This window comes from Brassica napus, chromosome C9 (assembly GCF_020379485.1).
Source record: "Brassica napus cultivar Da-Ae chromosome C9, Da-Ae, whole genome shotgun sequence".
NCBI classification, from domain to species: domain Eukaryota; kingdom Viridiplantae; phylum Streptophyta; class Magnoliopsida; order Brassicales; family Brassicaceae; genus Brassica; species Brassica napus.
Window position 1 is genome coordinate 27384729 of NC_063452.1, and position 23980 is coordinate 27408708.

At 34.9% G+C, this 23980-nt stretch overlaps 2 protein-coding genes and 2 pseudogenes across 4 annotated transcripts; 2 read left to right on the plus strand and 2 right to left on the minus strand.

Annotated features, from left to right (window-relative positions):
* The first annotated feature begins 1686 nt into the window (after positions 1–1686).
* LOC125592835 lies at positions 1687–3868 on the plus strand (annotated as a pseudogene).
* Positions 3869–6719: 2851 nt separating this feature from the next.
* On the minus strand, positions 6720–9984 carry LOC125592836 (annotated as a pseudogene).
* A 207-nt stretch (positions 9985–10191) lies between these two features.
* LOC106363028 lies at positions 10192–12319 on the plus strand. Its single transcript, XM_013802839.2, has 8 exons — positions 10192–10297; positions 10545–10659; positions 10734–10858; positions 11185–11266; positions 11372–11483; positions 11561–11724; positions 11820–11919; positions 11984–12319. The coding sequence occupies exons 1-8, from the start codon at positions 10192–10194 to the stop codon at positions 12317–12319; spliced, it is 1140 nt and encodes a 379-aa protein (XP_013658293.2).
* A 1484-nt stretch (positions 12320–13803) lies between these two features.
* On the minus strand, positions 13804–20425 carry LOC106366919. Of its 3 annotated transcripts, none has more exons than XM_048768308.1 (2): positions 20060–20425; positions 13804–19654 (listed from the first exon to the last, which is right to left on the minus strand). In XM_048768308.1, exon 2 carries the CDS (start codon positions 17875–17877, stop codon positions 16225–16227), a length of 1653 nt encoding a protein of 550 aa, XP_048624265.1. In that variant the 5' UTR covers positions 17878–19654; positions 20060–20425; the 3' UTR covers positions 13804–16224. The 3 variants fall into 3 exon arrangements, with proteins under 3 accessions (XP_048624265.1, XP_048624264.1, XP_048624266.1); XM_048768307.1 differs by having other exon boundaries at positions 19990–20382; XM_048768309.1 differs by having other exon boundaries at positions 16955–19654; positions 20060–20360.
* Between the last annotated feature and the right edge of the window lie 3555 nt (positions 20426–23980).

The window sequence follows — 23980 nt, forward strand, 5'->3', positions numbered from 1 at the left end:
TTATGGAATTCATTATTCCTTGCCGGTCGTCCCTGGTCACCATTATTTTTTCCGATAAGGGAATGAAGTTGCAACTTTCCTCCATCGTATTTTTCAACTATAAATCTTTGAACAAACACAGGTGGACAAAAACATATACAAAGATATTTTCATTCTTTACTATTTTTACCCCAAAAGTGGAAAAATGCTTATTATTCGCGTGTTTTTATATTTATTTTATTTAATATTTTATACATTCAAGGTATAATAGGATTAACATTTATAAGAAGATTAGGCCCCGAAACTTAACAAAAAGAATTCATTCAATTAGTTTATTTTTTCCTATTTTTATGGTAACCAACTATAATTATGGGAAAAGAAGATGTGCTGATATCAATATTTGCTTTGATTGGATGAAAGAAGCTTTGGAGCTACCCTAATCCTAATAAAATGCAATTGCGATAATGGAAATACGTAAAAAAATCTAGATTAATCCAAAACTAGGTGATAAATACCCGCGCCCTTGCGCGGAGTAAATAGATTTCAAAATATTATCACTTTTAATTTGTAGACATAATAAAATTAAAGTTATAGCAAGAATACTATATGTTATAAAGTAAGGGTTAGACGAAATTTAGTATGTCAATCTAAATTAAGCTACAGAATTTTTGTTTAAAAATTGTATATTTGTTTGCATAAAATAAATTATAAATATAAAATAAAACGAAACATAAGCAATAGACTAATAAAATAAAGAACAATGTCTTGAATGGTTCAAATCGGAAACAGAGTTAAAGCTAGCCCTTTGATTGCTTGAGAGAATGTTTTGATATGAGCAAAGTCGAGAAGAAAAGTGTGGTGAGTTTTCTAATTATAGAAGCCGTATATTTATACTAAAAAGGAATCGCCATGGGGTCGGTCATATGGATTCAAAATAATGGCCGTAACTAATCGAATATTACACATAACTTGCGCTCCAATCTTAGTCGAGAATTACTTTAATATTGTAATAGTTAATGCAAACTTCCTTTTATCATACGCAATTGAACAAATTCAAGAAAGTTCACGATTATTAATTGATTACAATAATTTGAACCTTAATCTACGTTCCTTATATACAAAATCAAGTCCTCACAAATCACGTATTATTACCATCAATTTACCAAATTTGTAATTTAAAAATATATCAAAGTTATTAGATTGCTTTTTTTCCCATCATCAATCAATTTCGTCCTTGCAAATCACGTTTAAATCATGGCAATTTGCTCCGCCATTATTTGCTTTATGCAAGCTGGCGTTAAAATCTTAATTACGATAGATCACCTCAGGTAAGTTTTTATAATTGTATGCCAGAAAATCGTATTTCCTTAGTTTCTACAATCGCAAGGCGGGATCATCTAACAATTTAATGAAACGGGGCAAGTATATGCCATAGCATGGTTCTTCTGTTTCACTATTTTAAACAAAGTTTTCCTCTTGATATATTTTTAAGAGAACAAATATTTTTTCGTATTTTTAAGAAATCAATCACTTGAGCACGTATTGATCATCAAATACTTTTTAGGATTTTTCAGAAAACAAACTTTGATTGATAATCGCACATTAATTTTTCATCGCATCTATATTCATTTTGAATAAAAAATTAGACCACTACGTATGTCAGTAATGTTTTTGTATTGAAACAAATTAATGAAAAAACTTCAGTCAAGGTAATTAACATAATTTTAAAATCTTTGATGTAATACGTAGAACTTCGGTTAAGGTAACTAACGCAAGAAATAAATTATAAGGTTTGATGTAATACGTATCAACGTATATATGTGACAAATGTAGACAAAACTAAGGTAATTATAATGTTTTGATCAATGGCATGTTGTGTAATTACTCTAGTTAACAAAAGAGTTTTAAATAGAATAGGTGAGGGAGCTTGTGGAGTTGTCACGTAAGAAATGGCACACTTGTAATAAACACATGAACTAAAAGTTATTTATTTTTAATGCTCCTCAGATAATAATAAAGGGATATACAAAAATATTTGTTAACAATTAAAAATATGGAGATTTGTATCTATCAATACAAAGATCTAGAATGTTCCAAAATATAGCATCGAGACCTAAGGTCTCTACTATATATATGTATACGTAGTTTCAATCGAAATACATCTTATTTCATATCCCTAATCTCCCTGTATCTTTCTCTTGCTCCGCCGCCTTTCACATCGCTCTTATTGACAAGATGGCCGTCACAGAAGGACAACAAGTCATGGCTCTCATCAGCAAGCGTCTCCGTGCTCACCGCAAGAGGTACAACCGTATTACTGAGATGGAAGAGGCGGTCTCTCAGGCAAAACCCTAAACAAGGAGCAAGAAGAAGCCATCCGCTCGAAGCCATCGTCACCGCCCTAATCGAAGAGCTCGAAAAGCTCCGTCTTCCCCCTTCTCCTCCTCCTTCCGCGGCCGGTTCAGAAGAGATCAACCTCCCTGCTAAGAAAAACAAAAAGAAAAAGGTATGCCCTTGTTTTACTTAACCTAATATCGGCTGTTAACCATGAGATTGATCTAAACCTAGTTTCTCTCTTTTGTAGGAACGTAAGGAGGAAGCTGAGGAGGAAAAAGTAACTGAGAAAGACGTGACGGACCCTGAGGGTTGCAAGATCTCTGATGGTCTCGATGCTGGTGAGGTCTCGAAGGACAATATTTCTCCGTGCAGCGTGAGCTCACAAGATGGTACGACGTCGCCGCCCCCAGCGACTAATGGAAAGCCACGACGTAAACGGAATAAGGCGAAGAAACCTCAGACTTCGAACTGATCGAGTCTCCGACTTTTGTACGAAGCGGAAGTACATTGCGAAACTATGAATTGCTTTGGTCACAATCCTTGGCAGTTTCCTTTTAGTGTTCATCCGCTTGTTCACAAGTGCTTTTTGCGTTTGAGCTTTCTTTCTACTATTTTTAATTCATTATGGAATTTAGTACTAGAGAATTGTTTGGTCGCCTCGAGTTGAATACAATCTATATTATGCTAAGATTTATTTACTCTGTTGTTTACTTTTTTTTATTTAATTATCGTGAGGCAAAATTATAGACATCATTTAACATTTAATAGAAAACAATTTAATCAAATCAAATACGAAGATTAATTAAATGAATTTTTTTTTTTTTTGTATAAAAAGTTGTCATAGATAAATAAAATCGTAGATCAAATAGAGATTCATCTAAATTAGTTACACATGGCACACTATATATCGAACATACTAAGAATTGATAGTTTTATTCAGCGATTTGTTTTTCCTCTTCATGGATCTGCAAGGCATTAGAATGAAGTATGAAGATTAATTTAAGTAGGGTTTCAGTCCACAACATGATCATAATTTAAACAGAGTTTCAGTCAACAACCAAACTGTGAACATTAATTTAATGTTTTCAGAAGACCTTATATATATTTAATATTATTTTCCTAAATATGTATATAAAACAAACTCAGGAAAATGACATACATATTTAGGAAGAACTTCTTAATTATATATAAAAGATATATTGAAGAAGTCTATTTATAAATTCGGGAAGATATCGTACACGTTTATGAAAGTTTTCTTAAACTTTTTTAAAGAAATTGTTTATCAAAAAAAATGTTTGAAAAAAAAATTTTAGAAGAAAAATTTCAAAAATTAGTTTTGATTTAATTTTTTCGATTTTAATATTTATTTATTATATTTAATAATTTAAATTATAAATGATGATATAATTACCATTTAACTCTTTATTTAAACATATTTTGCCCCCTTTGATTTGTGTGAGCCAATGTTTTTAAACCTGACCGGGACACTGAACCGGACGACTTACTGGGTTGCTGGGTCATTGGGTCGACCACGGATGAACCGCAGGTTAATAAATGAATTAATTTTATTATATAATAATATATCAGCTATGTAAATAAAAATATAGAAACTAAAGTTTAATATTTTGTAAATGTTTTTTAAAACATAAAATAATAGTTTGGATATGTATATATTTTATGTTTAAAAACATTTAGAAAATACTTAACTTTAGTTTTTACTAGGGGGTGTCCGCACTTCGCGCGGAATATTGTTTTTATTATTGCTAAGAACATGATTTTTTGGATAATATAATTATGTTGTCGTTTTTATTTGTTAAGATCATTATTTGGTGTTTTTAGTGTGTTACGTAGTAATAGATGATATGTTAATATATTTTGTGTTTGTTTTTCGAATAATGTGTTGTTGTATGTATAGTACTTGTTAGTAGTGAAATGAGCATCTAAGGTAAAAGAATATTGAATTTCAATAACTTTGTTGATTCTAAAATTAACGGGTTCATCGTCAAAATTGTATTATATTTTTTTCATATTTTTGAAAATTATAACTTTTAAGATGTTTTTTTCCCTCTCCGTATATTTTGACCTTGAGCCATCCCCGTCTATGTATTTCGTTACCTTTCTGGTGTGCGGTGCTTTTCACCATCACTGGAAAAAGACTTACATCTTTCTCTTGTTCTTCCTTGTCTTCTTCACCTGTGAGATTATATGGTGTGTGTTGTACATCGGGTTTATGAGTTTTTAGTTTTTCGGTTGATTCTCACGGCATTGTAGGTTGTTCCAGTCAATATTGACTGCTCATCTTCTTCCTTAGATTTCAGCTGATGTTAGGAACTGCATCTTCTTGGTTGGGTCAGAGTTTACTCGTTTTATATGTTGTATTCCTCAACGTTGGCTTACCGTCAATAGTCTCTGCTCGTCTTTGTTTTCAAAATCTAATTTTTGGTGTTCTGACTTCTATGCTCTCTTTAATAGCTCGAGGACGGCTTCATAGTTTCTTATTCTTAGTTTGATTATCTTATGATATTAATAGTGAAATAAATATATAATTTGTAAATGAAATAATAAAAATTAGTAAAAATAATAAAATGGTGAAAATTTATGCTATTTTTAATTGTAAATAAATTAAATATTTAAAATATATTTTTATTATTTTATTTATTTCTTGAATTTTAGGGACTAATAAGTGTGAGAATGATTAGATAGTACATAATTAGAAATTGATGAAACAAATTGCAATAATCTAAAAGAAAAAGGATTTAAAATACAAAAAAAAATATGAAGACACATGTCAACAAACCCCAATTCCACATGTCATAAGAAGGAAAAAAACCAACTTTATATATATAGATATTTTTATTTTCATTTGACATACAAAATATCAAAAAATAGTTTAGACTATTTAAAATTTATAAATATTTAAATGTCTAATGTAAATAATAAATTAAACTTTAAATACAAAATAAACCAAAAGTAAAAAATTATTGTAATAAATTGTCAATAACGAAAATAAACTAACACCAAATCACATCAACTAATTTTGGTTCTCTCTACCATCGTTCATTTCATTTTCTTCAGAAGGCATAGTAAAATCTTCATCAAAATCTAAAAACCACAAATATAAAACTGAAAAGCGAAAACCTAACTTTTTTTTTAATCATCACTTAGAGCATATTTATCCCACAAACTCAACTGGGTTTCTTATTATTTATTTTTTTGTCTCATTAAAAATAAAAATAAAAACCGAATCTATCGCGGGCAGCCACGTGTCAGTGGGGTCCGCAAACAGTACAGAAAACCTTGAACAAACTTTTCTTCTCCTGCGACTTTTGCAACTCATTTCTTCCTTTTTGTGGTGGTCCACGCCCAGCTTTTTGGGTAAAAACCCTCCTAAAACCATGCGATAATGCTGCTCTTAATTTCTTAATTGGAAATTTAGAATATAAAACATTATCTAAAAAAATAATTAAAAACTAAAAAAAGAAGTAAAAGTTATTTATTGGTTCAACCGGTGGTTCAACCGGTATCGGGTTCCAGGTTTTACTGGGTATTTGCGGATTTCTGCGGGTTTCTAAATATTGAGTTTTTCACAAAACCCAAACCAGATTGTTTCTGGTCACTGGATTTACCGGTTCAACTGCGAGTCCGGGTCGGGTTTCAAAACACTGAGCTATTTAAAGAACCAAAACTGACAATGACTTAGGGTCTGACTGGTTTTTCCGCTACCATCCGCAAATGCAACTTTTGCGGTTGATAACGATGGTTGGCGTTTCATAACAATCACAAAAACGCTACAAACTGTTTTACACCGCTACAAACCGTTTTACACCGCTCCAAACCTCTCAAAATCAAAAGCTGGTTCCAGTTAACGTTTGCAGTTGTTGCAGAAGGGTAACTTTTTTTTGTAAAAATTATATAAATATAAAAATATTTTTTTAAAAAATTGAGATAATATGAATACTAATTATATATATATATAATTTTAATACCATGATTTTTATTATAATAATATGGTTTATATATAAAATTGGATAATTCTCTCAAATAGACATTTTTAAATATTTGTCACAAAAATAAACCTCAAAAACTAAAATGACCAAAATAGCAATTTTTATTTTGAAAATTTAAAATTTTTTTAATTTTTTAAAATTTGAAATCCTATCCCCAAAACCCCACTCTTCAACTCTAAACCCTAAACCCTAAACTCTAAACCCTGAACCCTAAACCCCACCCCTTAACTTTAAACCATAATGTCTAGATTAATTAACCATAGGGGTATAAGTGTATATTTACTTCTTTTGATAAAACATTTAAGTCTATTTTGGTCATTTTTATTTTTAAGGTCTATATTTGTGACAAAAACTTTTTTTCGATCTTTTTTTTTTTTTTTTTTTGGCAGCAAGACATTCACAAACTCATATTGACTCTGTAAACCAAATCGGCAACTCCGCATCCATATGAACGACGAAAGATGGTTGTTTCCTAGCACTACGTGCCAAGCTATCCGCCATTTGGTTCTCCGTTCGGGGAACATGGATGATGTCTGAGTTGAAGAAGCTTCTTCGTAAAAGCTTGATATCTTCCAGATAGGTTTCAAATGCTGGCCATTCTTCTGGTTCTGAAACCATCTTCACCAATTGAGAACAATCCGTTGCAAACGTAACCTGAAACTGTCTTAGATTCTTCATACATTCCATTGCCCAAATCAATGCCTCCACCTCCGAATGAAGAGGAGACAGACACACCCTTACATTCCTTTCGATCTATCCTAGAGAATTTATCTATATAATTTTTATAATAAATTTTTAATAATTTTAAATGTTTTTTAAAATTGAGATAATATAAATACTAATATATATAAAAATATGGTTTATATATAATTTTAATATTCATTATTTGTTATTGGTTTTTAAAATGATCAATTTTATAATTAAATTTTGTTTATTAATTATTTTTTATTAATTAACTTTTGCATATGTGGGTAAACCAGTAAAAAATGACCCGCAAACACAACAATTTTTAAACGTTGAATGAGTCATATAAAACACTTAATAACGCTTGAAACCGCAAACTCCCACACCCAACCCCAACCGATGCGTTTGAACAAGTCGGGCCCAGATGTGTCCTAGATTATATATCAAATAATAATAACTAGTATAACAATTTTTTTGAACTTGAGATGTATATGTTTCATCCAAACTCTACATTTTTTTTTTGCAGTTTAAATATTTAGATTTTCAGTTTTCTAGATGTTATAGATTTTGTATAAATAAAGCATTTCCATTGAGATGCAGCATTTGTATAAATAACGAATAGAACAGGACACCAATGATGAATGTCAACGGGATCGTTGGAGATGATCGTTTAGAAAGTCAACCTGAAAGGTATAAGAATCGATGAACAAGTACATAAATGTTGTCCTTCAGGAACAAACAGTTTTTATCAGTTACAAGTGTAAATTGTTTATTGGTAAATAGGAGATAGTAGTAGTAAGGCATACATATTGGAGACTTTAAATAGAGTTGAGATTTCAAAGATTGAAGGATAGAGAATATAAAATTTTACAGTGATGATCAGTATGCTTATGTAGAGGACGATCGATAGTTGTGACTGCTTCAGACCACTCAACAGTTGTCCAAATCTCGCTTGTTTTCTTCCGCCTCTGTAAGGAGATCTCTGCACACCAAATCTCGCATTTCCAATTAGCAAGACAGTCCCAGAAGAGTAACATGTTGGACCGGGAAGCATAGCGTCAAGGTGTTCCGATGGCAAACCCCAACCATAGTTGACCAGTTTGGAGGCACAAAGGGTGTCCCTTAGATCCTCCAAGCCCATAACTTGTCTCCACTTCATTACACCGGACTCCAGTTCACTTGCCTCACACCACAATATCCACCCACCAGTTACACAACCGTAGATGACATTGTCTATCACATGCCAACCCTTTCAAAGTTCGTTGGTGTCCGAATTCCTTGTTTTCCATATGCTTTCACTCGGAATGTAAAGCAAACCATTACCTTTCTCATCCAAGGCGAAAATCTTCTTCTCATGTATCACCGAGCTTTCGTGCATTAAGGGAGAGTACCTGGGGGCGACGGTTGGTTTGACAGTGCGTCCCAAGTCTGTGTCTTTGGATCAAAAACCTCTACCCATATGCCGGAATGTGGTTCCTTGCAACCTCAGCAAACATATATCTTCCCGTCCACCACACCAGCTGCAGCAGAAGCTCAAGCTAACCCCATGGAAGGGAGATTGGTCCACGTATGAAATCGAAAATCCAGGAAAAAGACCCTGGACGATCGCTTCCGGGCAATCATCCCACCAATGACATAGATACCGCAGCCATGGGCCACCACTGAAGATGCTTCCGGAGGCTGATACAAGTGTGGCCGTATTGGAACCAACAAGGATGATTTAAGGATTTAATTTGGGTAGAAGGCGAACCAGCGTGAAAACGGGTCTGAAGGAATGCTTAAACATAAATAGCTGCAGAGTTCGGTGCAACCCATTAGGGATCGGGCTTGGTATAACTCCGGGGAAAGCATTAGAGAGCGGTGCAGCTTGGAGACGAGAAATAAGGATTCGTGTTCCAATCTTGAGACAATGGCCAAACAATCCATAATGATATCATCTGGCAACACTGATAACTTACAGGCATGCTGAGGACAGTAGTTCTTCTGTTTCTTCCTACGATTCCTCAACGTGTTTTGTTTTGCTTTATATTTACTCTCTTTTCTAGAAATCGAAATCATATTTTTTTTTCTTCTAATGTGTGTTCAAGAGAAAGCATTGCTTCGACTTGTATATCTACAATACTAAAAGCAAGATATATTGAGCAGGGAGCATGTCCACGTAGGAGTGTTAATTCGGACCAATCAGGGACAAGGTTTTTTACACGTCAGACGGGCTCGCGGAGAAATATACCATGTGGGCTTCATCCGAAAGCGTACCATTCGTGCCATTTGGGCTTTATCGTTCATCCAACAAGCGTGCCATTTGGGCTTTGACGGAGTTAATCTTCTTCGTCTACTTTTGCCCCTCACCTCTATCACTTCGTCTTCCCCGATCGAAGAGCAAAGACGCCGAGAATCAATCGAACCACTTCTACGGAATCAATATTTTCGTTTCAATCAATCAATAACTCCTTTATGATTTCGCTTCACCTTCCTCTTTTCCTCCTTCTTTATATACTGATCTTCTTTTCAATCAAACTAAAACCCTAGAACCACTCCAAGCTTAATCCATGGCGATGAAACGAAATGGGAAGTCTCCTGTCTCCTCCGACTCTGATGAGAAAGTCATGTTCTTCAAAGATGTCTCTCTAGGTCCGCATGCAACTCAGTTGCGCTTCCGACTCATCCATTTCTGGGAGGCTCGGAACCCGATCAAGAAGACGCTTATTGGCCTCTAAATGCTCCTCATCAACGAACAGGTGAGTCAATTCTCCAAAAAATAGTTTTGATACCTTGAGATCTATGTTTTCTGAGAATTTTAAACGTTTGTTTTAGCTTCGGAGAGTGAACTAGGGTTTTGAGATACCATGAGATCTATATTTTCTGAAAATTTTAAACGTTTGTTTTAGCTTCAGAGAGTGAACTAGGGTTTTGATGAGTATTTTTGGAGAATTGTTATGAGATTGGTTTATTTGTTAAAGTAGGGTTCTGAGTTTTCAATCTTCTAACGTGATTTGTTATTCTTTTTTGACAACAGGGGACTGTTATTCAAGGATTCATCCCACCGGGGCGTATTAAAAAATACTTGCCTGAGATGAAACAAGGATCAGTTAACCAACTCAACAACTTCTACGGATCGAAAAACAAACCGGTGTATCAGGTTGCTGATCATATCGCAACCGTATCTTTCACATAGAACTCTGAGATGTCGGTTCTTCACGAGGTTCCCATCTCATTTGATGAAGACCGTTTCAGGTTTCATTCATATGAAGATTTTGAAGCTAACTGTGATCTCAAAGGTGACCTCTACGGTAAGCTCTCTAATTTTATAAGCCATCTCTCAGTTACATTGGTCTATATTCCTGGTTAGATAGTGAAATCTATATTTTTTTGGGTTAAGTATTTAGTTCGAGTTTTTAGAGTTTTTGTTTGTCTTGAACATCCTCTGAATTGAATTGTGAATTGTGAATATTATTGTAGATTTGGTTTGTTAAGTTACTTGTTACATTCCATGAATTTTTATTAACCATTTAACTCTCTTCATGTACATTGTAATAGATGTTGTTGGCTACATGAAGCTGGTCAATGGACATACCCTTATTGAGCGTCCCATCCTTGACGAAGTGGAGATAGCAACCTCTCGGCATATTATGGTTCATGTGCAATCACATGAGTAAGTGTATTTTTTTATTTTCAAGTCATCATCTCTCGGTAGTTCCTAAATCCATAAGAGCTTACTTTTTGCAGCGGACCTGTGATGAAGCTCTACCTTTGGTACCATGCTGCAACAGACTTCTACAAGAAGTTCAACTCCTATGAAAAAGCTCCCACAGTGCTTTTGGTCACGACTGTGAACACCAAACGTCTACGAGGTTACCATTTCTATCTTTTACCATTCCTATCTTTAGACTCATGTTTTCACTACTAATTGTGACACGTTTTCGAGAAAGTTTGACATTGTTCGCTTATGTGATACTGAGTTATTGACCAATCCAAAAACGTTTTGTTATTTGTCTTTGGTTGATAATTTATCATGCGTGACATAGATTATATATTTTTACAGCGTTATGATTAATATATAGCATGCCAAGTTAGTCCATAGATGCAGAGCATTTGTATAACTTATATATTTGCACACTGACATTTTTATGCGTATTTTTACTCATTCATTTTCAATGTTTCTTCCATTATTGGACAGGTACCTTTGCCCTGACCTCTATGTCCTCTACACGTGTCTTCATGGACTATGACGTCCAACCAACCAAAGATTACTTCACTTGGTATGTATCCCAGTCTTCAACATCTATTTTCACAAGTTCATGTGAAGCGCACACTTACACCTATTGCAATGATTGACTGAAACAGTGCTTTATATTTTGTACCAGGCTTGGCTCTAACCCAGAGATTGGTAAGCAGGTTAGTGCAGAGGTGGTCACTAAGCGTGAGACACTGACCATAGCAGATATATTCTCCTACATGAAACATGAATCTGCAAAGGTAAAATTAAAGCTAGATGTTTCTTACTAATTGTGAAACACTTAGATATTTATATCCAATTTTATACACTGTTGCAGGATGCATTTTTTGAGTGCACGGCTATGATTGATGATGTTGTGCATGGCTCTGCTTGGTACTATATTGCATGCAGTGGGTGCCATAGTACGGCTACCAAGAGAGCAACTTCGTTGATTTGTACAAACACAAAATGTGGGAAGACTAACACAGCTGGTGTTGCACAGTATGTACTCTCGCCTTAATTTCAATTACTCTTTCAGTGATATTTACTTTTGATTATTACATTTCTGACCTTAGCTTTTGATTCTTCCATAACAGGTACCGTGCAAAGATATCCGTTTATGAAAACAGTGACCAAGCCGTTTTTGTCCTACTTGGTGATGCTGGTCGTGAGTTGATAGTTAGCAGCTACTTTGAGGTAACGAAGCATTAGTTTATACTCTCAAATGATTTTGACTCACGCTATTGAACTTGAATGCAAGGTTAATGAAAACGAAGGAACTGATCATGAGGTCCCTGTCCCGGAAGCTCTAATCAGCACCATCGGACAAACACATAAGTTTTGTGTGAAAGTTACAGAGCATAACTTCTCAGGCAATACCCGAGCTATAACTGTCACCAAGGTCCTCTCTCTAGACACCCCACCGCCCACAGAAGTCTCGGTTGAAAACAACATTGCTGCAACATCCGAGGAAACAACGAAGAGTGGAAATGAAGTGTGTGGACCTTCCAACGGCCGTGGAGATTCTGCAGATGGGGAGAGTAAGAGGATCTCTGCAGGTGCTGAGACAGCGAAAGCTAAGCGCCCAAGATGTTAGAAGTAGAGCTCCCGTTCATCTTCTCACGTATTGCATGCTTCAATGATGTTCAAGTCTTTTTCAGTTTAAGTATTGACTTATGATTTCCTTTCATTTTTTTTTTTTTGCTTTTCGGTGTTTTTCCCCTTGAAACATAATGTTTACTTTGCATGATTATCAGCTTATAATCATGTTTACTGTTTTATCACTCTGCTTCATCGGAATTACTTTCTCAGTTTATTATTTATGTCTTTAGAAACAGGTTCTAATGTATATTTGAGAACATCTATAACATGAGACGTAAATAGTTCAAAGTTTGAGAGAGGGAAGACATTAATATATGATTTTGTGACTAGCATTGACCAATAAATTATCAAATAATAACGTCAACGTGATTGAGGGCATAATTTTAGCACTTACACATGAAGTCAAAATCAAATAATTAAATACTGTATCAACAAACGTAAGAGAACAATTGATATACGATTCATTAAGGAATAAATTCATTATTCTGAAAGAAAACTTCCTCTTCCACATTTCTTAAGCGTAGAATTCCTATCTCCCATGTTCCAAATCTCTTTACAGATCACCATTGAAACCATTCAGATTCATATCAAGTCAAGCTTCCAAGAAAACAGTGTAAGTGCTCGAAATTAATAATAAGCCAAACAAATTACAATTCTTATTCCAAATTATAAATTTACAGCAGGGTTGAATCTAAGGATCTCCATATCATCGGAATGGAAAACCCACAACGCAAATTGTTATTCCAGTTTCTGTGCTTCGCTCTCCTTAGATAAAATATAATAAGATTTTACAAAAGACACTACTTTATAAATCCAGAAAATGACACATAGTGTTTTTCAGGTAAAGGCCTACTAAGTGGTATTTTAAGCTGATACAATTGATCCTTCTGATGATGCTAACAAGAATGTTGATTCAAACAATATGGACACATATTTAATAAAATGTTAAAACCTGTCTAGACGCAATCCAATGATGATCTTTGTATTTGTGTCGTGGTTATATAAATCTTCTGATTGGAGAGGACTACCTTATATAACTGTTGTGGTTACACTGTTTTCTTATATGAATCTGAATGGTTTTGGAGAGGACTCAACTCCACATAAGGTAAGCTAGTTCTTCGACATAAAATGATTTTTTCTTACATTATACATTTTAGTTTCAAATAAAATTAACATATAATTTTTAATAATAAAAATCTATTTAGTTTCATGAAGATATAATATATTACTCCCTCCGTGTCACCTAAGTATCACTTAAGGATGTTTAAAGAATTTTATTTCAAAATAATTGATGTTTTCACTATTTTAGATAGAATTTAATATCATTTGAATTTTGTGACCAATTACAAAATACTGTCTTTTTTCTTATTGGTTGAACAAGTTTCATTTAATGATATTTTTATATAACCAAAATAAATTATGTAAAAGTTTTTTTTTTTTTTTTTTTTTGTCATCGACTTTTACAGACTCATACTGACTCTGTAAACCAAACTGGGTGATCTGCATCCATGTGAACGACGAAAGACGGCTGCTTCCTAACACTGCGTGCTAGTCTATCCGCCTTTGTATTTTGCGTTCGGGGCACATAGATAATCTCTGATCGGGTAAAACTCTCTTGCAGGATCTTGATATCATCCAAATAATTTGCAAAAGCAGGTCATTCCTCTGGTGTTGAAATCATCTTCACCAATTGAGAACAATCCGTTGCAAACGTAACCTGAAATTGACGTAAATTCCTCATGCATACCATTGCCCAGAGTAGCGCTTCCATCTCCGCATGAAGGGGAGAGAGACTAGCCCTAACATTCCTTGCCCCCAACAAACCATCAAATCCTTCTAAAGTACTATACCAACCTTGTCCTGAAAAGGAATCCCCCTCTTTCCATGAACCATCCGCAAAACACCATCTTCCTGGGATTGAGGGCATAATCGTGGCTACTATTGGTGGGGTAGCCCTCTGCTCATTCAATATTTGTGCCTCAGCCCACAAAGTTGATTATGTTTCTGCCAGTTTAAGCGTATCCAAAGAATCAATGTCCAGATCACTGAAAACTTTATTATTCCTAGCTTTCCAAATATACCATAGTATCCATGCAAACTGATGATCTTTCATTTGCGGAACCACTCTCCAGAACAGATGATCGATGTTTGTGAAGAGATCACTTGTCGGAAAGATAGCTGGATTTTATGGTATCTTCGAAAGAGCCCAAACCTGCATTGCTGGAGGACACTCAAAGAACACATGGTTAATAGACTCTTTCTGAGCTCCACATCTTCCACAAGAAATATCCCCTTGTATTCCCCGTGCATGTAAATTTTTCTTTACTGCTATAAATCATGTCACAAGTTGCCATAGAAAATGTTTTAACTTTGGTGGGCAACGTATTTTCCAGCAGTTAGCCTTCAGAGCATCCACTGTGGGTCCAATTAATAATGGTGGTCTTTCCCTATCTGGATAGAGCCGTTCTACCTGGTATCCTGATTTGACCGTATATTTTCCAGACTTTGTGAAATGCCATCCATCCCTATATATCCTCCGAGACCTGCTTAGTGGTATACTTTCTATAAGTTTCGCATCCTGTGGATTTACCAAAGCCCGGATTGCCTGTGAATTCCAATTGTGTGAGTTAGAGTCAATGAGAGACTCCACTGTAAGGTCCGGATATAAATTGTGTTGATTTTTATTTGCTGGTCTCGGGCGAGTGGTTGGGAGCCATGGATCATTCCATACTGAAATAGAAGAACCAGATCCCACCCGTTTGATTAGTCCTTTGCTTACCAGAGATCTAGCTGAGACAATATTCCGCCAGCCATATGACGAAGAATATGAACGGATCGGTTCCAAAGGAGAAGCATTTCTGAAATACCGACCTTTGAAGACGCGAGAGAATAAAGTGTTTGGCCTCTCTATCAGACGCCATAACTGTTTACCAAGCACCGCTGTGTTGAAATCAATGATGTCTTTGAACCCTAAACCTCCTTCATCCTTAGCCACACATACTTTGTCCCATGATTTCCAGTGCATGCCTCGTGTACTTCCCCCTGGACTCCACCAGAATTGTGATACCGCACTCGTCAATTTTTTCACAATTGCCTTAGGTAAACGATAGCAAGACATAGTATGATTTGGTAATGCCGTAATCACTGATTTAATAATCACTTACTTTCCGCCTTTTTAAAAAAACTTGAAAGTCCACCCATTAACTCTTTTATTTAAACGATCTTGGACAAAGCTAAGAACTTGGATCTTTGATCCTCCCAAATTTTCTGGTAGACCCAGATAGGATCCCATTCCTCCATGATTCTGAATACCCAAAATATCTCTTAATTCCTGTCTAACGGGTTCCTCAATCTTATGTCCAAATTGAATTGAAGACTTCTCAAAATTTATAAGCTGCCCAGAAACTGCCTCATATTCCTTCAAAATCCTAAGAATGCTTTGACACTCTTCAGTGTGAGCTTTACAAAAGAAGAGACTATCATCCGCGAAAGCAAATGAGATATCGATGGGCAAGCTCTAGCCACTTTCATTCCCGTCAGTTGTTTTCCCCTCTCTGCCTTTTTTATATTTGCAATCAAAGCCTCAGTGCAGAGAATAAATAAATATGGTGATAAAGGATCACCTTGACGTAAGCCCCTATTTGGAACAATAAGGCCACGTGGTTGACCATTTATAAGAACCCTATATTGGACCGAGGAAATACATTCCATCATCAATTTGATCCAATGTATATCAAATCCCATTTTCACTAATAAAGCCTTAATAAAGTCTCATTCCACTCTATCATATGCTTTGCTCATATCTGTTTTAATTGCCATATACTTTCCTTGACATGCTTTATTAGTCTGCAGTCCATGAAACATTTCCTGAGCAATGAGAATATTATCCGATATTAACCTTCATGCCACAAATGCCGACTGAGTTTCGGATATAAGTAAGGGAAGATAAATTTTCAATCGCTGGCACAAAACCTTCGAAATAATTTTATATCCCACATTACATAGGCTGATTGGTCTCAATTCCGTCATCCTTGTCGGTCTCTCCGTTTTTGGAATCAGACAAATATTAGTAATATTTAATCTTGCATCCATTTCCCCCGAAACCAAAAAATTGTTGACCATTTCCACCAAATCATTCTTAATTATATGCCAGGAGTGTTGGAAAAAGAGGGCGGTCATGCCGTCCGGTCCTGGTGCCTTCTCTGGATGCATCATGAACAACGCCTCTCTAACCTCCTCCTCCGTCGCAAGCCTCAACAAACGTTGATTCATCTGAGGAGTAATTCCCGGTGTAACCTCTGCCAAAAAACTATCAAACCCCGATGGCGAGGTCGTACTAAAAAGATCTTCAAAATAATTTATAGCCACCTTTTCCACACCATTATCCTCTGTAATCCAATTCCCATCAACATCATGTAAGCCAACAATTCTATTTCTAACCCGTCTTTGCTTAGTTAAAGCGTGATAAAATTTTGTGTTAAGATCCCGAGATGAGTACCACATGTTCCTGCTTTTCTGGTGCCAATAATCTTCTTCATCCTTGTATGCATCCTGTAATTTCCGGGACACCTCCATAATATCCTCTTGTGACCTGGTATTGTCTGTTTGTACTTCTTCCAGTGCTTGTTGCAATTCATTTATTTTATCTTTTCCATAAGGTGGATTATTCTTCCGCCATTTAGCAATCTCATGGCGACAATTACTAATTCTTTCCACAATACCCACCGTATTCCCGTCTATTCTTCCATCGTTGGGTTCTGCCCAACCCATTGTAATCGAATCCAGGAGACCCGCTTGTCCAATCCATCTCTTATCAAACCGAAATTGTCCTTTCCTTCGGTGAACTTTATCCTCTAGATAAGCCACCACTGGCCGATGATCAGAAGCCACCATCCCCAGACACTCTGTAAAAGAGCAGGGAAATAACGTATGCCACTCTTCATTTGCTAGGGCACGATCCAATCGACATCGAACCATCACCGCCCCTTTCCCTTTTCCTCTTCTCCCCTGCCATGACATTTTATTTCCCCGAGCCGGGAATTCTAATAAACCACTATTTCGTATCATGTTATTAAAAGGGATGAATGAAACCGCACTTCTTAAAGATCCTCCATCTTTTTCATGATTTCCAGTAATCTCATTTAGATCGGCAATAATGAACCAGGGTTCAGACCGCGCCAGACCATATCTAGTTAAACGCTCCCACACTTGCTCCCTCATGTCTTGAACTGGATCCCCATATACAAAAGTAAGATAAACCTTTTTGCCTAGAGCCTCCGCTTCCACATCAATCATTCGGTTACTAGAATATAATACTTTAACTTGATACTCACTATTGTAGTAAAGCGCTAATCCTCCACTTCTTCCCACTGGGTCCACTGTGACCAAATTATCATAACCAAAGTGCCCTTGAAACTTTTGGACAAACTCTGGTCCCTGCTTTGTTTCTGCTAAAAATAGAAAATCCGGTTTATGTTTATGTTTTATCTCACTCAAATAGCTTATAGTCCACTTACTACCCATTCCTCGGCAATTCCAACTTAATATTCGCATTTAAAAATTTTGTTCTTCATTTGCCCCGAAGAGCAAGATCGACGGGTGTAATGATACCCTAATTCCACAATCCATTCCCTTGAGCTCCAACATAATTTTGACCGTACATTCTTCTCATACCTACCACATTTTTCCTTTACAAAAGACAAAGAAACTAAACGAACCTGTAACAATAGAAAAAACTGAGCCCTTGCTTCTATCAATATGATGAAAACCAGACCAATCTTTGCACTGATCAGTACAGTAACCTCACATGACCTCCATTCCAAATTAATCTGTATGCCTAAACATAACCTTAGTAACTTTTCATGATTCTCAGTGATCTCGTTTAAATCTCCAATAATAAACCAAGGTTTCGATCGTGCTAATTCAAATCGAGTTAATCTCTCCCATACCTGTTCTCTTAGCTTTTGTACTGGTTCCCCATAAACAAAAGTAAAGAAAACTTTCTTCCCTTTAACCATTGCCTCAATATCAATCATCCTCTTGCTGGAATATAGAATTTCAACTTGAAATTCATTATTATAAAAAAGAGCTAATCCACCACTCCTCCCATTTGGATCCACCGTAACCAAACTATCATATCCAAAATGGTCCTGAAACCTTTGTACGAATTCGAAATCCTGTTTTGTCTCGGATAAAAATAAAAACTCTGGTTTATATTTATGCCATGTTTCCCGAAGATAACTTATGGTCCAATGACTCCCAAGTCCTCTGCAATTCCAACTTAGTATTTTCATATATAATGATTGTAAGAGAAACGTCTTTGTCGAATCCATGAGGCCATAAACCCACAGACATGTCCAATATAATTTAATTCCTTTTTCCCATATTTCCATAGTCCCTTATTATAATTCCTGAGGCTGCTACAATTTTCCATGGCCCATAATAAAAAACCTGGAAAACTTACAACCAGTGAACCAGTAACACCCGTATTGTTAAAGTATGTCCTCAAACCCCGTACCAACACCACAGTATCCCCATAAAAGGTCTCACTAGAATAAAAAGATAATCTCATTAACGCACATAATCCAACCTTGTTTAAGACCAATATTAAAATTCCACCAGATGTCCACATGAAATTTCTTCGCAGTAGAACCACCACACAACAGATGTAAAAACCAACTAAACCATCTTTATTCCAATCCATAAACTTGAGATAAAAACTTACAGAGATACGACATAATGACGTATTGAATCTGCGCTTCTCGTATCGTAGAAAAATCAAAGCCTCTTCCCGATCAAGGAATTCTCCTCCCCTGAAATCAACTGAAGTTTCAAAACATAATGCCTTGTAGCCGTCTACCTTCACTTTGATTCTCCCATGATCAAGATCCACTTCAAGCCACTCCCCAAAAGCCTCACCGATTCTCTCGAAAATCGGGGCAGCCCAAAATTCTAGAGGAAAACCCAGAACCTTTACCCAAAAAATGATCTCCGAAGGGTAAGGTCGTTCTTTCCTAGATTGCCAGCGAACCAATGATAGCATCCAGTAGTCGAGATGAAACAGCTGCATCCTTAGGACCTCGTCATTATCTTCTTCTTCCTCAAAATCAAACTGGAACTTGCCCAAGCCCAAATCTGTCCCAATCAATTTCCAAATTTTTGGTAGCGTCACCACCAATGCCTTCACATTCTGCTCATCAGGATTCATGCATCGACCAATCAAAGCCTTTGCATAGCCTTGAATGAGCCCCGTGTTGTCAAAGTTTGGCCCCGAAATCTTCAGTCTTTTGGGGTTTCCCTCCACACTCCTCGCACTCCCAATAAGTTGACTCTGAGTCATTGAAACCAAAGAAAAGAAAAAGCCACAAAAACCTTTAACGATAATTGAAATGAGAACTGAGTTGTGCTGTAAATCGAAGACCCTACACCCTAGCTTGATTCCCATTAAAGAAAATCTTCTATGATTGATACGAGAAGTCAGCAACCAAATATTTTGAATCCACTCAACGATTCTAACCAGCCAAATTATCCAATAGACTTGCATATTCACAAACCATACTTTCCATCTCCTAGTAATAAAAGATTGAGGAGTATCCTTTTGACAACCCTTAAGAAACAAAACACCCAGATCTTGCGATTTCGTTTTAATTAGAACGACAATCGTACCACAAAGATCTCGGCTTTGGATGATGTTTGACGATGATTTCCTTAAGCGTAAGGAGCCCGAAGCTTTTACCGATTCTAAGGATCTTGCCCTCCATATATTTCCATTTATTCGGAGATTCCCTCCGAGATCCACACGATCTCTCCTGGTGGAGACCCCAGTTTGTTTCGATCCTCTCCAGGAACCTTCATAATGATGAAGATCTGCCCTCTGATTATCCCGTGTGACCCTTTGATCCCCTGGATCCCATCCTCGAAGATCCATCGTAACCCTAGAAAAATGTCACCGTCGCCATCGCTCTGTAAATTTAGTTTATTAAACTAAATCGTAACATTAACAAATCATATCATATTGTAAAAGTTTTAATTCTCTTAATTCACTAGGTTAAGATCCGTGCATTGCGCAGGATGAACATTATATATATAAATTATTTTATGTATTATATATTTTTACACATTATGAAATAATAAATATATATTGACATCTGCCAAATCATTCAAGAAAATAACATATACGGTTATGTTTTCTTTTGTAAAGAAGATTTTGTTTGATACCATAAATATAAAGTTAATCCTATTTTCATATAAATATGATGAAATTCAAGGGCGAAACTCAAATTTTCCAAATAGGATTCTGCTTTAATAGTATAGATGTCTTTATTTTTATTTAATTGCCTAAATTCATATATTTGTTCCAACTATACAAAAAATACTACTTTATAAATACAGAAAATGACAGATATTACTCATAGAAAATTTTAATATTATACTTTAAAAATTTTAACTTTTAATGATATTTTTAATTTAATTACTTAGATGCATATATTTGTTCTAGTCATTTAAAAACTAAACTAGGAAGATTGTATAAATGAAAGCAATGAGTTTGTTATTCCCAGTTAAATGAAAATACACTACGGGTCTGACTGGTGACCATTCGAAAAACAAGAGGAACGAATAAAAAAAGAATGTACGGGAATAAAATAGCAGGAATGAAAAAGAATGATTGTTTCTTATCAAATTTAACAAGGAATAATTTTGTTCTTTAATTCTCTACAAAAAAAAAATAATGAAAGAGAATGAGAGGGAATTATTATTCCTTGTGAATGGTGATTTTTTTAGGAACGTTAGGGAATGCATTATTCCTCGCTGTTCCCTGGTCACCATTCATACCCTACAATAAACACATCACTTAATTTCTAAAAAAATTCATTAATAGAGTGCAAAATACAATAGACCAAAATGAATTCAACCTAAATGATGTTACAATAGTTTATTAATTCCTTAATTGCTTAGGAAGAAGAATTTGAATAAATTGACTCCGAAATAACAGCTCTCTGAATACAATTATTTTGTATAAAATTTTGGTAAGTTTTTCCGTATTATAATATAAACTATCTAATATAACAAAAAATCAAACTCATTTATATAAAGTAAGATTTCACTAACTCTGATACAAATAAGAACTTATCTCTTTTTGAAATGCAGAAAATTCGTCCGGAATAACGCATAAAAGAAAACGAGGACATCCGCTCGGATCACGTACGAAATGAAAAGGTGTGTCTTTATTATAAGGAGTGTCCAAGTAATAATGTTGTATTGGATATTAATCTAACTATAAATATTTCAGTTCGTCTAATAAATGCTCGATCAACATTCAAACCGAAATTGTTTGACTGTAAGTTTTTATGGTTTATTGTAACATACTTTAATATCTATACTTTTCCAGAAAACTAATTCGGTTTCAAATGAAAACTAATACTTTCCCAGAAAACTTTTCAAATAATGATCATCATTTGGCTGATAAGTGAGAAATGCTATAACGAAGAACTTAATGTTAGTCTTAATATTTTAGCATTGATTCAGTTTTTGTTTTCATTTATTTTTATATAAACATTTTGTTTTCAATTCTAAATTGGTATATATTATAATATATATGTATCTATCAATTTTTAAAACATAATAAGTATACGATATATTTTTCATTGAATAGATTATTTCAAACTTTCACATGTATTTGTATCTTCTTCTATGTATATATTTTCGGATTATTATTTCATTATTAAAATTGTAACTATATATATATATATAGATTAGTAAAATATTGTTTTATTGTCATATTCAAAAATATTGTAATCGCAAATTTAGAAAGTTTTTTAAAAATTAAACTTTTCGCTTCATAAATTTATATTATCGAGAAAATAATTAAACATTTAGTTTTTGTTTAAATTTTAAAATAAACTATATAGTTAATTTGTTTTCTTTGATTTAAGGTAGTAAAGATTAATCATTGTCAGAAAACTAATTCGGTTTGATCCTAACCCACATAGGCGAAAGAGTGCTTAGGGCAGACATAATCACTGGCTCACACATTGGAGACGAAGTTTTAATCCCAAGAGTTCTTCTCTTGCATGATGAAACAAATCTGCCGTTCACTTTACGTCGACGACAATTCCCTATCAGATTGTGTTATGGAATGACAATCAACAAAAGCCATGGGCAAAGCTTAAAAGAGGTTATCCTATATCTACCTAGACCGGTCTTCGCACATGGTCAACTCTATGTGGCCCTCTCACGTGTAACAAGCAAAGCATGATTAAAGATCATCAAAAGCGAAGATTCACACCCACGGAAAGTGAAGAACATAGTCTACAAAGAAATCTTCAACCGCCTTCGTTCCTATGAGAGTACAGAAAATTCAAAACTCAGAATCTCATCGAAGGTTTCTTAAGTCATTATCTATCTAATAATTCACATTAATTTGCTATGCAGTATTCTACCTATCATAAGAATGAATCAGAGTTAAAACTCCTTCCCTGATGATGGAAGTACGTATCCCTATTATATTCTATTACAAAGTTATGTTAACTGATTTATTTCAGAATAAATTTCAGGCTCTCCAAGAAAATCTCATCACATCTACCACCATCTTCGTCAAAAAGTCCACCATCTTATTTATGATTTTCGCTTCTCTGTTTTAAGCTTCTATGTTTTAAGACTTTAACATTTGCTCTTAATAATGATAATGACTTTATTCTCCTTTTAAAAATGATTTACAACACACTTAAATTTTAAAACTGATCAACTGTATTTTGAAAAACCAAAAAAAGTTTGACAAATCAAACAAATAACACCCAAAACATCATCAAATATGCGTTGGAATTAAATAATATAACATACCTCCAAATCATCGTGGATTATCACATAAAATTAATATGTTTGAAAGCATGTTCCGCGCGTAAAAACTTTGAACCACACATAAAAATATACAAATTATAAAAAATTGACAATACAAAATAATTCTCATTCTTATGTGTGCAGAAGATGCAGCCGAAGATCGCAAAAACCAAAGCGACTACCTCGGACCACAACCAATAATCGTTAGGATCATTAGGATGTGGCCCATCACAAACCACAAAAACAAAAATGCTTTCCTAAGAACAACTTTCATTTGTCTCGACATCCAGGTTTGTCTAAGAAATTACTATATTTTATTACTCCAACTACATTTGAAATGATTGCTTTTAACCATTAAACATGAACAACAAATGGAGGGGAGGGTGCCTATCTCTACGTCAGACAAAATGTACCAACGGTTCGAAGAAGAGAAAATTTATCACATTAGATATTTTAACCTTCTTCCCAATAACCAACGGTATAAGCTTACCATTCATCCATACGTAATCAATATCAACGAGACCACAATTATTACACAAATTCAAGAAAACATTCCACCAATTCCTCCGTACATATTCCGTCCCCAACACTACACCCAGTTGATCAGCTTAGCAAGTGCAACCAACTTCCTCCCAGGTAAAAAAAAAAAAACCCTTACTATCTCACATACCAATAAATTCTCTATTTTTGCACTAAAAATTATTCCCACAGATGTTGTTGGCCGAATGTACCTTATCCAAGGAAGTGATTTATATAACCACAACACAAATACAAAGATCATCATTGGATTGCGTCTAGACAGGTTTTAACATTTTATTAA

Bases quoted from the DNA above. Each gene is read 5' to 3' on its own strand.
- LOC106363028 (XM_013802839.2), top strand. From the start codon at position 10,192: ATGTCGGTTCTTCACGAGGTTCCCATCTCATTTGATGAAGACCGTTTC. The intron at 11,725-11,819 runs GTATGTACTCTC...CTTCCATAACAG, and splicing joins AACACAGCTGGTGTTGCACA to GTACCGTGCAAAGATATCCG. The intron at 11,920-11,983 runs GTAACGAAGCAT...CTTGAATGCAAG, and splicing joins TAGTTAGCAGCTACTTTGAG to GTTAATGAAAACGAAGGAAC.
- LOC106366919 (XM_048768308.1), bottom strand. From the start codon at position 17,877: ATGCGAATATTAAGTTGGAATTGCCGAGGAATGGGTAGTAAGTGGACT.